We start from the raw sequence: 14,214 nt of genomic DNA, 5'->3' as shown, positions 1-14,214 counted from the left end.
TAGTCTGATACCCTTGATGCTGATGGGTGCGAATGGTCGAAAAATTAGGTGAAGAGCTTTAGTGGACAGTCGGAAACGAAAAGTCTTTCGAATCTGCTCACATGACCTTGTGCCAATGATCGAAGAGGGGATAGGTTTTTGCTGATATTGAGAAGACCAACGCTAACTTTGACTCTATGTGTTCTGCAGCCAGAAGGCATGGAATGGATGAAACAATTTTAAGGTGGATTCACTTCATCATATTTATAAAATTACTGACTGTGCGGAAGAAAACCGGCACTGTAGTAAGAGTACTATACCTTCTTAACCCAATTTGCTATAATCCATGCACTATATTTTTTATGAAAATAAAGTTAGTTGCAAGGTAAACACCTTAAAGGAGCTTTAAAATATAATTCTGAAATATATTTGATGACTTCTAAAGTCATTACGATAGTTTTCAAAATCCAAGTGACGCTTGCTAATATAGGGGTTTTTAAAAAGAGGTGTAATTTTGATATTCAAAGAAAAATGCTATTTTTTAATATAAATTATCGGATGCTTATTTCATTATAAAGAGGAAGGTATGCCGTTAATAGTGGAATATAACATGAGGCAAATTACCACCTCGACCCCCACGACCACACTTACAGGGCAATATGCTTTTCATGAAATTTTCCATAACCGAATTGCAAAGTGGTTGCCCTTTGTCCTCGATAGCCTCGCGAATTCCATCCTTGAGGTCTTCAATCGACAATGGGCTGTTGGCGTAGACCTTCTCTTTCACGTGGCGCCAAAGAAAAAAGTCACAAGGTATTAAATCACAAGATCTCGGTGGCCAATTGTTATCACCTCTTCTACTTTCCCGTAAAACATCAATGGTTCCGTTGCTTGTGTGGCACGTAGCGCCGTCTTGTTGAAAATAAACGTTGTCCAGATCAATACCATCCTATTCTGGGCATTAAAAATCGTTAATCCTCTCTCGAAAGCGCAATCCATTCACCTGTAACACCTGTTATTGGAAAACCTTTTATGAAATGTATATATTCGGGAGCACTGCTGGTCAGGGTGTAGTTCAAAAATGATGATTTTCATGAAGTCGAGTTGTTTTATTATCGATTATCAACAAGTTCATTAACTAGCTTAATGCTGACACAGAGGCTGACTGGCTCATTAAATGGCGTGATGCTGCTGCATAGCTGACAATTGACATCCCGCAGGACATCGTCGTGTTAAAAAACTACTCGTTAGCACTGCATTGGGAAAAAAACGAACTACTTCAGTTGCAAAGTAAACTGAGTAGTGGAGCGTAGTGCATAGTGGGTGGCTAATGAAATATATGTATGTATATATGTATTTATTTTTTTTTATGCAAGCTCTATGTATTTTCTCGTTGAATAAACTACTCATCTCTCCCAAAGGAGCTAATCGAGATTTGATTTAAATTTTTCTGTTTACATAATTTTTACTCAATTTATAAATCATAGCAGTTTGATGGCAAATAAGTCATAATTTCAATTTTAGCATTTACTTTTTTATATACGATATTATTGTACAATATGGTAATACGATTTGACTATGAAAACGAAAATTCGGTAATTGATTAATCATCTTTTTTTAATGACCTTTAAAAAGCGGAAAAAAACGTAAATGCTTATAAGTTAATTATATAAATTAATATGAGGATTGAATTAAATTAATATTGAATTTAATTGGATGAAGGACGTATAGAATAATAAAAAATATAAAAACGATGAAGGCAGGGTGTTCAGTGGGACAAATTACAACTCAGTATTTTGAGTTAAAGTGGTAGCAGAATGGAAAAAAAATGTCCAAAAATTTGAAAAAAAAAAAATTAAATTTTTTTCAAATAATTTTGCTAAATCATAATTTGTTTAGAAAAATTATATAAACTAATTTAAAAACAAAAACAAAATTTATTTTTTCTCAAATATTTTTTTTAAGAGTATATTTTTTTTCTTAAAAAGTAATTTTTTCTCAAATAATTTTTTTAGATAAAATTAAAAAAAAGGAAAAATATTTTAAACAATAGCTAACTAATTTTTTTTGCAATAGAGTTTTTAAAGTGTATTTTTTTCTTAAAAAGGGAAAGTTTAGAAAAATGATATAAAATAGCTTTAAACAATAATACAATTAATTTTTTTTTAAATTGAAAACAAAAATTCCAAAAATTTCGAATAAAAAAATAATTTTTTTTAAATTAAATAAAATATAATTATTTCTCAAATAATTTTTTTAAAACTAGTATAAAAAAATTTAAACAAAAACCAAGTTCATTTTATCTCAAATAATTTTTTTTCTTAAAAATGGTGAACAAAATTTCTAAAAATTTGGAACAAAAAATTTGATTTTTTCTGAAATAACTTTTTAAAGTGTATTTTTTCTTAAAAATGGAAAAAAATATTTTTTTAATTAAATTTTGTTTAAAAAAATGATATAAAATAGTTTTAAACAATAATAAAATTAATTTTTTTAAAAATTGAAAACAAAAATTGCAAAAATTTGGAACAAAAAAAATTAATTTTTTTTTTAATTAAGTAAAATATAATTATTTCTTAAATAATTTTTTTAAAACTGATATAAGAAAATCAATTTAAACAAAAGCTAAGTTCATTTTATCTCAAATAATTTTTTTTCTTAAAAATGGGTAATCAAAATTTCTAAAAATTTGGAACAAAAAAATCTGAAATAATTTTTTGTAAGTACATTCATTTTCTTTCCCTTTTAAAATCGAAAAGTTAAAATGTTTCAAAAATTTTGAACAAAACAAAAATGATAATAGTTTTTTCTCAAATAATTTTTTTAAATAATACTTTATTTAAATAATATTTTATTTAAAAAAATGTTAAACAAAAACTACAATTTTTTGTCAAATAATTTTTTTAACGTGTTATAAAAGAATTTTAAACAAAAAAAAAAAAAAATTCCAAAAAATATACAAAAATTTTGAACAAAAAAATTTTAATTTTTCTCGAATAATTCTTCTAATTACATTTTGTGTGAAAAACAGATTTGCAAAAATTTTAAGGAAAAAGTATAATTTATTGTCAAACAGTGTTTTTAAAGGTATTGTCTTTCCTTAAAAATGAAAAAAAAACTTTAATTTTTTCTCATATAATTTTTTTTTAAATTTTATTTTGTTCTAAGCGAAGGTATAAAATAAGTTTAGTAACAAGTAAAAAAAAAAGAAACGAAGATATTTCAGTTAACTTCTCATTATTTCAAGCCTCGAAGTGTAAGCCTTTTAATGTAATTTTCCGTTCATTGATTTCTTCTCCAATAAAAGGACACATGACTTAAGTAATATTCTCTCACACATTTTGGATGCGTAAAGAAAATAATAATAATTTGTGTACTCACCTAGCAGCAACAGGTGTCAATATCCACAAATAGCCCCCATTACTGAAACGCTGTTGCATGGTGGTGGTGCCGCTGCATTGTCGCATACGCTGCTGTGGATAGTGACTCATCCGGCCGCCTGGCCTCGTTACGAGAAATTCTCGAGATTTGTTCATTGGTTGCGGTTGAATGCCATTTAATTTATTCGAATTCGAATGCGTACTGCTGAAACCGCCATTCAAATCAGTTGTTAGCGATATGTTGTTTTTATTGCCATTGCGGTCTGCCGCCACCGCTACTGCCGATGCCGAAGGGATGCTGCCCGAAATCGTGTTAATGACACCGGATGCGGTAATACCATTCAAATTGCGATTGTTGCAGCCATTGCTGTTGCTGTTACTGTTGCTGTTGGTAGTGCGTTGCATGGCGGCTATTGGCATTGAGCGCGGCAGTGTGCCATAAACTGATTGTTGCAACTTTTGTTGCTGTTGTTGTTGCTGTTGTTGCTTAAATTGTTCTCTACGTCCAGTCTGTGTGACGCTACCACCGAAATTCGCTCGTTCGATAGACGCCGTTGCGGTGAGCTTATGTGGCTGCTGTGTATGATTGTGCAACATAGAAGATCGCGCGACGTTGCAAGGCTGCATTGTAAGTGTATTGTTGGTGATGCTGTTGCTAGAAAATGTTTGCTGTCGCTTATCCTTAAAAATGCCTACTGCACTGTTGGCTTCGGTGTCGCTTGCTTTTATTGTTGTAGGCGTAGTTGCATTCATCGAAGTTGAAGTATTAGTTATTATTTGTTCTTGCGGCAACGGGTGTTGACTTTCCTGTTGTTCTTGTTGTAGTTGTGTTTGCTGTTGCTTTTGTTCATCATTGTGCTTATGAAGTAGCGGCTCTATTTTCACATTTTGAGTGGATGCAACACGAAAAACATTCGGCACCGTGAAATATTCGCGCATAATAATTCAACACTTTCGAGCGGACGTCGCTAACACGCACACACACGCACATATCTACTAAGAGTTCATGTTGCAATAATCAGCAATGTTGTTGAACACAATGCCCCTGCTTAACACAACACCAATCACTCATGACCAAATAGCCGCTTATCAAATGGATGCGAGTTATTGTTGCTAGGAAACTATGCAGCGCCGTGAAATATGCTATAAATTTTGAAGTAACAACTAAAATCTGTGGCCGCAATTCAAAGAGTGAAGTAGGATCTAAATGTTAATATACGAAATTAATTTCATTTAAATGCGCTTCAGGTTTTGGAACTGGTGTTGCTGAAGCGCAATGCGTTTGAAGTTTGTAATAACACATTTAGGAAATGCTTTAGCGAGTAGCGCTTCATATTTGAGGAATTCTATGGCAAAGCGCAATAATTCAATAGATTTTTGGTTGAATTTAATTCGATGGATTGAAATTTGGGGTATGCAATAATTTTCATAAATTGCGAGGAAAAATTGTGTTAATCCACTTTATCGATTCTAAAAATTATGATTGGGTTAAAAAAGCAAAATTTTTATATTCATATGATGAAAATTTGTCTGGTTTGGTAACATCAAAAGGACTACCCCACTGTAGCGGGGGAAAAAATAAGCATATTTTGTGAATTTTTGTTTAGTGGGATAATGAAATACATCAAAATGCTCCAAAAGCTACTTTATTGTACATCTAATAAATTGTAAAGGCGGCCGCCGTAGCCGAATGGACAGGTGCGTGATTACCATGAGGAAGTTCAGAGGTTCGAATTCCCAAGCAGTAATCGCCAATTGATAATACAATTTTTTTTCTAATAGCGATCGCGTCTCGGCACGCAATGCCAAACTTCCGAGTGTATTTCTGCCATGTAAAAGCTCCTTATAAAAATCATTTGCCGTTCAGAGACGGCGTGAAACAGTTTTTTGATACTGGTTTTTGCAAAACACGGCGCCTTTTTTGATTGAAAAATAAAAAATGCCCGAAAATTGTGAATAAAAATAAAAACTAGCTAATAAGTTTATAAATCCGTAAATATTTACTGGCGGCCGCCGTAGCCGAATGGGTTGGTGCGTGATTACCATTCGGAATTCACCGAGAGGTCGTTGGTTCGAATCTCGGTGAAAGCAAAATTTATAAAAACATTTTTCTAATAGCGGTCGCCCCTCGGTAGGCAATGGCAAACCTCCGAGTGTATTCCTGCCATGAAAAAGCTCCTCATAAAAATATTTGCCGTTCGGAGTCGGCTTGAAACTGTAGGTCCCTCCATTTGTGGAACAACATCAAAACGCACACCACAAATAGGAGGAGGAGCTCGGCCAAACACCTAACAGAAGTGTACGCGCCAATTATTTATTTTTTTTTTTTTTTAAGGTTTAAAAAAAATGGAAAAATTTTGAAGAAAAAAAAAATTGTTTAATCTTAAATATTAAAAATTCTTTTTAAAAAGTAATTTAAAAAAAAATACTTCAGAACAAATTTTATTTTTGAAAAAAAAAAATTATTAAAAAAAAAATTTAAGAAAAAGTAATTTGTTTAGAAATATATTTTTCTCTTAAAAATGGAATATATATAATTAAAAAAAAATTAAACCAATGTATTATTATTTTTTCTCAAATGATTTTTTTGTTATAATTGTTAGTCAAACAATGTTTTTAAAAGTATGTTCTTTTCTTAAAAATGGAAAACAAATTTTTCGAAAAATTTGGAACAAACAACTTTAATTTTTTCTCAAATAATATTTTTGAAAATATATATATTATATATTTTTTTTTTAAACGGAAAAAGGATTTGGAAAAATCATCTGCCGTCCGGAGACGTCCCTCTAGTGTGTGGATAAAATTTAAGACAACCAGTACAAAGAGGAAGAGAATTTCGGCTCAGCCAAAAACTCAAAACAAAAAAAAAAAAATGGTGTAAGTGTGAAATATATACATAAATTAAACTTTTCGAAGAAATGCTAAAGAAAACGGAGGCTGCGCAGCTATTTTTCGACGAAGCCTGTGTTTGAAGAGTGCGCGGCTGGATCAACTGCATCCGATACTTAATTTACGGTAAACAATAATTTTTCTCACGATTATATATTCGAATTTATTGATATAGAAGTACGAAAATTTTTTTGCACTTTGATTTTTGCAAAAACATCGCTTTTTTAATTGTAAATTAAAAAATAAAATTACTCGTATGAAATTTAGGAATAAAAAAACTAGGTAATAAATTTAAGATATCTAGTACACTGTTCCAGTAACTTGGAAAAATTGGTATAAAAAATTATCCGAAAATTCTTTATTAAAACTTTTGCGTACTTTTATGCAGAAAATAATTGTGAATATACAATCAAAATTTCATAGCAATTCGTAAATATTTATTCGAGTAATGGGTGAGTCTAGATGTATGGAAGCTTTAAAATTTAAAAATGAAAAAAAAATTTCCAAAAATTTTTAAGAAATAAAATTATTTTATCTTAAATAATAAATATTTTTTCTTAAAATATGTATAATTTAAAAATATTATGTCAGAAAAAAAGTTATTTAAAAAAAAAAAATTATTTAAAAAAGACAATTATTTAAGAAAAAAATTTTTTTTAAAGTATATTTCTTAAAATGGAAAAAATTTCCAAAAATTTGAAACAAAAAATTTAATTTTTCTCAAATAATTTTTTTAAATTATATTTTGTTTAAAAGAAGATATACATAAATTTTAAGCAAAAAACGTTATTTTTGTGTTACATAATTTTGAAAAGTATATTTGTCCTTAAAAATGGAAAAAAATAGAACAACCCTACCAAGAATCAGTGACAACCTTACCCAGAGATTTAATCGCCGCTTGGCTATTGGAGTAAATATCGTTTTTTTTTTTACATTTTTGCCTAACCAGACAGTAGACAAATTTCAACTAGTAATACTCCAATTTTTCATTTTTTAGCGAATTAATATAGAAAGTAAGGCTTATTTGCACTGCTTTTGGCCGCAGATCTATTGTGCAAAGCCTGCTTAGGTATTCTATATTTTGAGGCTTTTTAAAAATGTTAGCACATTCTGGGGTTCATCGTTCCATAAAAAAGTCATAGTCTTAAGTATACTCTGCTGAGTGAAAGTTTATAATCAGAAATTCCTCTAATCCTCCGTTGGGCACCCAGGTTTGACCAAACTTTTTCGGCTTTAGACGCAAATTTAGCATATTTCTATTATAGCTAACGACTTGAGCTTCCAGGTAGCTGCCTAAAATTCAATTTTCTATCGATTAATGGATATAACATTTTAAAAAAGATCCTCGAACAGGACGAAAAAGGCCATACCCGGGTGCCCAGCCGAAGGTTTAAAGCTGAAACTACTTATTAATACGGTTGAGTAATTGTAAAATTTGAAGTCTTTTTTGTTATTTTTTATACCACTTGCTTTTTTTTCAATGTATAAAAAAAAAAAAAAAAAAATCGGTTTCTGTGCTTTTGAAATAAAACTGTGTGAAACAAGAGCTGTTGACAAATTTTAATTAATTTTTTATTTTTTTTATTTTTTGTTTAAAAAAAAAAATTATTAACTTTTATAAAACTTTTATAAAAAAGAAAAATTAAAAAAGGTTGTCCAAAAAATTTTTTTTTTAATAAATTATAAATGTTTATTATTTCATTCGTACCATTCTATAAAAATTTTGTAAAAAAAAAAAGTTTTTACAAAAAAAAAAAAAAATTTTAACTGCTTCTATTTCCCCTAGTCTCATTTGATACTTAAAAAAAAATATTAAATGTTACAAAGGTAAAGCAAAAAAAGTTATAAATTTGTATTGTTTTTTTTTTTATAAAAATTTTACAAAAAAAAATTTTTTTAAAGCTTTTATTTCCCACATTTTTGTTTAAAAATCACTCACTAATTATCAAAAAAAAATATTTTATTACTTTTTCATAAATTTTTTATTAGTTTTTATTTTATAACACTTATAAAAAAAAAAGTATACATTTTTATAAAACTTTTAAAAAAAGAAAATACAAGAACAGTTTTACCACTTGCTTAAAAAAATATTATACATTTTTACAAAACGTTTATAGAAAAGAAAATATAAAAAAGTATTACCAAAACAATTTTTTTTTATAAATTTAAAATTTTTATTATTTTTGATACCACTTATTTAAAAAAATATTTCAATTTTTCTAAAAATTGTATAAAGACTAAAAAAAGTTTTTACAAAAACATTTTTTTAAAGCTTTTATTTCACACATTTTCATTTAAAAAACATTAATTATAAATTTTTATAAACAAAAAAATTTTTAGCCCTAACACCCAGAGTAAAAAACCCATATTTCGTTGCCAGCCAAAGAGTTAAATGCGTTGTTTAACAATAGTTGGCGTAAAGTGGAGTTTATCCTCAATGAAAGTAGGTGATGAGTTACATTTTTTTGCTATTAGTTAAAAATATATTAAAAAATTTATGTACAACATCAGCATTAGCTGACGTTTGAGTCAAAATATTCCTTTTATTTCTGCTATTTAGCTCCTAAAAACTACATATTTTCACGAATTCCGTCAATAATTAGTTGTATTCATGCAAAGATCAGCACATCTGCAAGCTAATCTCTTACTAAAGAGCAGTCATTATGTGACTTTACCACATACCTACATTTGTATGTATGCACATTGGACGTACCTAAGCAAAATTTCCACTTTCGTATGCCAATGCATTAGACTGCATTAGCAATCAAGAATGCAATCAAACGCGTGTGCTGAATTCTTAACTGTAATTAGATAGTTCTAAATGTTCAGCAGGTAATTTATGTGAATGGCACTTCGCGCACTTTGATGTGTGGAGGTGAATAGAAAAGTGCCGCTTTCAAGTGAATCGCTAAATAACTCATTAGGCAAACGTTGCGCTACACTTTCACATTCCCATTCACTTTCACATAGACAGTGTCGGAGTCAAAGTGTGTTAGTGCTAGTGGAAATGACTGAAAGCAGTCAAATAAGTGGCGGAAATGAGTGCATTTGCACTTTATGTGCCACATTTAGCTTTTTTAAATATTTATATAGGAAGCATGTATCTGTGAGTGCAAAGGAGATCAACTGAAACCAAAACTGTTTAAGCTCATATACGAAACCGTAGCTCATATATGGCGAGCACGTTTCAATGTTTAATTTCCTTCAATTTTGCTCAACCAATACACAAATAAAAAACAAATCGACACATGCGAAATATTCATAAGAAAATGAGTTACATAGCGCGCGCTTATAACCGAGCCAACGGATATAAAATCTTCATATTTTCAACTCTTCGCTTTATTCACGTTTTTCCGTTGTTTTTGCGTTCGAATTGTGTGTTTTTTTGTTTCACATTCGAATTCATATGAAATGCGCCAAATGTGTCGCGACTCATAACTTAGTAAAGCACATCTGTTTTCCGCTTCCGGTTTCCGCTACGCGCACATGCCCGACAACACGTTCTACATTATTTTCGTTTTCGTTTGTTTTTTTGCACTGGGCTGACTTGCCTTAATGCGATTTACGCTTAGTACACAACACGCAGGCGCATGTGCACACAGGTGTAAGCTGCCGTTACAGCTATTCAATAATCACATACCAACAAAAACAAAAGTGCTCACACTTCACCATCCAAACGTGACTAATCCTTCCGTATTCACGTCCGTTATGTTTCAATGGCGTCGACTGACTGTTTGAAAAGTTGTAAAAGGACTTTGCTGATTGTTGGCATTCGTGTGAAAAGGATTTGCCAACCACCGACATGTTCGATGTTGCACATGAAGCAAACTGGTATGCAAGCATGAACTAGCGGCAGCATGCAGCCGCTTCGCAACATGCAACCTGTTTGCAAGAAGATATATAAATATGAAATTATGTACGTTTGACCAACAGACTTTCAGTATCACTCATCTTTTTTGTTTCTCTAAGCAGTTTAACACTACTACTTAGGCTTTCAAGCTTTCGTACCTGTGTTTGCTTGAGCTCCACCTAATACTTCCGTTGGACAGGTGTATGTAATTTGTTGGCATCATTCGTTGGATGAGCGAAAACAGGAGGTAAGTGCAGCATCATCGAGCTTAGGAGTGGAGCAATTGTTTACTACAGGAAGTACTTAGATGGATCTTACGTGTGTGGATAAGTTCTGAGTGACTCCGTTGGCAATACAAGGCGGCGCAAAATTAATAAACAAATTTGGTTTTTGGTTTAAGTTTTTTACTAAATAAAAAAGAGAAAATGATTTTGTGTGATGAGCATCCTTGAAAATCCTTGACCTTTATGCGTTGCCGCGCTTGTCTGTTTGTATACTGCAGCTGTCTAGTTCACAAGTGTCAAATATAACTTTGACGTATGAAGCCATTTGTAAAAATTGTGTGACCTTGTGTTTCTTTACATCACTGCAAGTTCAAAATTCGCATGATTACAATTAAAAAATAGTTACCTAATCTACTCTGGTAAAAAATTACACCTAAATACAGGAAAGTAAAAAACCAATCTAAAAAAATATAAGTATTTCTAAATATCTCAAGGGGTGTTCAATGATTAGAACAGCTATAAAAATCGTAATTATTTAAATTATATTTAATAACTTAAATGATATATTTTGTTGAAACTTTTTATTACACGAAATTTCGTGTAAAAATAAATCTTGCGGTGAACCCTTTTTATTTTTCGACCTACTAGGTTGTTCAATAAGATTTCCGGTTCAATAAAAAACAAAATTTTATGGTTTGAAATGCACTTTATTATTCAATAAGTCTCCCTGAATATCAATACATTTGTCTCAACGAGATCCCAATTTAAGAATTCCATTCCTGAAGTGAGAGTCTGGAAGGGCTGCAAAATACACGTATGAACTTTTTTTTAGATCTGGAAACAGATGGAAGTCGCTAGGGGCCCAATCTGATGGATACTCCAACATTTCGAGCTTTAATTCATTGATTTTAGCCATTGTCAAAATGCTCTTGTGATTCGGTGCATTGTTGATGATGAAAAAAAAATTTCGTTTGCAAATTGAGTGTTTTTTCACAATTTTTTTCCTTTAGCTGGTCCAAAAAATTACAATAATACTCAGAATTTATTGTTTCACCAGTTTGCAAGTAATCTACCAACAAAATGACTTTCGTATCCGAAAAAAAACTGATGTTAAAACAATCTTATCCGATTTCTGGACAAGAACTCCTTCGGGACTAAGTTCACATCACCCTTGAGCCTTTTGTTTTGATTTAGGATCATGGTGATAGACCGAAATCTCATCTATAGAGATAAATTGTTACACTAAATCCACTTTATCCGAAATGTTGCTGAGAAAATCGCGAAATTCGCGTCTCGAATGTGTTTTTGTTCCTTTGTTAGCGAATGCGGTCTAGGACTTCTACTAAATCTCTTCCAGTCACTCGACGATTTCCCATGTGATATCTATTTTGTTCTATTTTTTCTACAATTTCTGCTATTGTTGCTGTTTTGGGATGTTCTCGACGTGGATTGTGTTGATGGCTTGTACGACCAGCCTTCTACTGTACTAATTGAAGGCGAAAAGTCCTTATACACTTTCAAAATTATTTCATAGAATTCGTCCAACGCTATTCTATATAGTTTGTTGATCTCTTTAGAATAATAGGATTTGTCCAAGTCTGTTCTTCGTTTCCGATTGGGGAAGAAAGGTAGTCAAGTCTGGATAATAGAATAGGTGTGAAATGAGTTGGGGCCTTATTTCCATTAATTTTGCGACCACAAATGCTGAGGCGTGCGCTAGTGCGTTTCATGATAGAAAGGGAATATCACTCAACTTCCTCGATTCAAACAAACCGATCTGGCTGAAACTTTGCATGTGTTCTTTCAAGAGATGCTACTAACTAAAGATAAACTCGACAGTGTCCTCTCTCTCCCTTTGTACGGACTTTTCAAATGACCCCCATATTAAAGTTTAATTCGTAAACGGGTAATTAAAAGGCGTTGGAGCGCCTTGGGATTAACCTTTTCTAATTTAGAAGGCATTGCGCAACCTGATTTCTAATACCTTACAAAAACTTTTGAGGAACTCCATATCAAATGATTCAAGTTTACTTCTAAAAATCTGTTGATTTCAACGCTTGAGCATAATAAACTGAAGTAAACTGAAAAAATTAATAAATTTGACAATTAGGTTAGGTTGGCCTGGCTGGCTAAAAGCCATCACACAGACTTATTGGTCCTGAATGGTACCATATGAAGTTTTACCTTTACGTTGCTTTGTAGTAGACTTCTTGTAATAAGTCTGCTGCTTTTGCGAATCTAAACAAGCCCTGAAGCTCAACCCGCGAGAAACATTCTAACTTCTCTAATTTGAGACTTATTCAATGCTGAAAATTATGTTATTAAATTTGCTGACGAGAAATATTATATATTCGATGCTGTACGCCAGCTGGTAACGCAAGATCGTCATGTGGCATATGGATGGTGGTTTCCTTAGGCATTAGTGGGACCAGAAAACATTCACTTTTGCATTAATAATTAGGCGTCAAGAACATCTCCTCTTTTTGGATACCGCCTAATTTGGCAATTGCCCAAAAAGGACGCGGATTGGGGTAATCGTGTCGATTGGTTGCAGAAATTGAGCCGCAGTTGTTCAAGGTACGTCTGTGAATTTGAGATAGGTGACAAACCTCGGATCTATGCATGTGAGTCGGAAACAAAACATAAATCAACAGTATGGATGTTCCAAGAAGAGCGTAATTCACCAAAAGTTCTTCGCCGAAGAAGCACATCAACGTTTCGGTAAATCTGATCATATCGCAGCTGTCCCTCTAGAGAAATTAAAACAGTTAGTTCTGATTGCTACGTAGACATTTAGGTTAGGTTGGGTTAGGTTAGGTAGGAATGGGCACACTTGAACGAAGATAAACGGATTCGTCCTTTTCGATGCCATTGTGAAAGAGGTAAGGTGAAAGAGAAAACCGAAGGGATGAAACGAAAGGGAGGGTACAGGTGGAGCTGGTATTTTTGGGAGGGTGGGTTTAGAATGAATAAGTAAGAGCCAAACTTCCTAGATCTTAGCCCCGCTAGAGCAGGGCAGCTAAGGAGAAGGTGCTGAGATGATTCCACTTCATCCTCCATACATCCGAGGCAAAAAGGACTCGAGGTAATTCCAAGACTCACAGCATACATTCCTCGCGCATAGTGTCCTGTGAGAAAGCACACGAGATTCGAGAGCTGAGATTTTCTTAACCTCAGAAGCTCACCCGAGCTCCCCTGATCCACACGTGGTCAGAAGGATTTTGCGACCTTACAAGTTTGTGTACTTGCTCAACGCTCGCTGAGTTGGCGCGAAGCCCTCCTACCAGGAGCAGACCGCAGGGGGATTCAAATTCTCTCCCTTCGCGGGGAAATCACCTCACATGTGTCTTGTCTGGCCAGCTCATCCACCTCACAGTTTCCCGCACCATCGCTGGCCTATGTCAAAGAATTCAGACGCAGTCGAAAGTGAGGCCAGGCATTCCCTGACCAGTTTCGAATGCACCGTCACCGATTCGAGGGCAAGGGCCGCTTGTCTGTCCGAGTAAATATTTACTTTTTTGACTGTTAGTACGCATGGGGGCAGCCAATCAGTTGCCTCCTTGATTGCGGCTACCTCTGCTTGGAACACACTGCAGGGGTTCGGCAACCAGAATTTGAGTCTGATGGGGAGTTCCTCGCAAAAAACTTCTCTGCCAAACTTTTCTTCCAACTTCAATACCGTCCACTCTTCCCTTGATGGAATATGAGTGGAGAAAGTTCCGGTTGGACTAAGCGAGGGTATACACTGATCCGTTGACAGGGGGATGAACTCAAAAATTCTAAGGATGCTTGAGTGCCCATAAGTGAGGTTGAGCCTATAGCCCGAACCCCTCAGTCTGATTGCGGTACGTGCAGCGGGAATTCTGCCTGCGATGTCTACGGGTAGCCATTT

At 33.1% G+C, this 14,214-nt stretch overlaps 1 protein-coding gene across 1 annotated transcript in view; it reads right to left on the bottom strand.

Moving 5' to 3' along the window:
• LOC128856991 (uncharacterized) overlaps positions 1–3,665 on the bottom strand; it is a 61,116-nt gene extending 57,451 nt beyond the window's left edge. The window contains exon 1 of the mRNA XM_054092472.1: positions 3,361–3,665. Within this exon, the coding sequence (XP_053948447.1) occupies positions 3,361–3,515 (155 nt within the window). The 5' untranslated portion in view covers positions 3,516–3,665. The remainder of the gene's footprint in view (positions 1–3,360) is intronic.
• Positions 3,666–14,214: the final 10,549 nt, after the last annotated feature.

This window comes from Anastrepha ludens, chromosome 3 (assembly GCF_028408465.1).
Source record: "Anastrepha ludens isolate Willacy chromosome 3, idAnaLude1.1, whole genome shotgun sequence".
Taxonomy (NCBI): domain Eukaryota; kingdom Metazoa; phylum Arthropoda; class Insecta; order Diptera; family Tephritidae; genus Anastrepha; species Anastrepha ludens.
The sequence above is the reverse complement of the archived record's forward strand: the minus strand, read 5'-3'. Positions and strand labels throughout refer to the sequence as shown.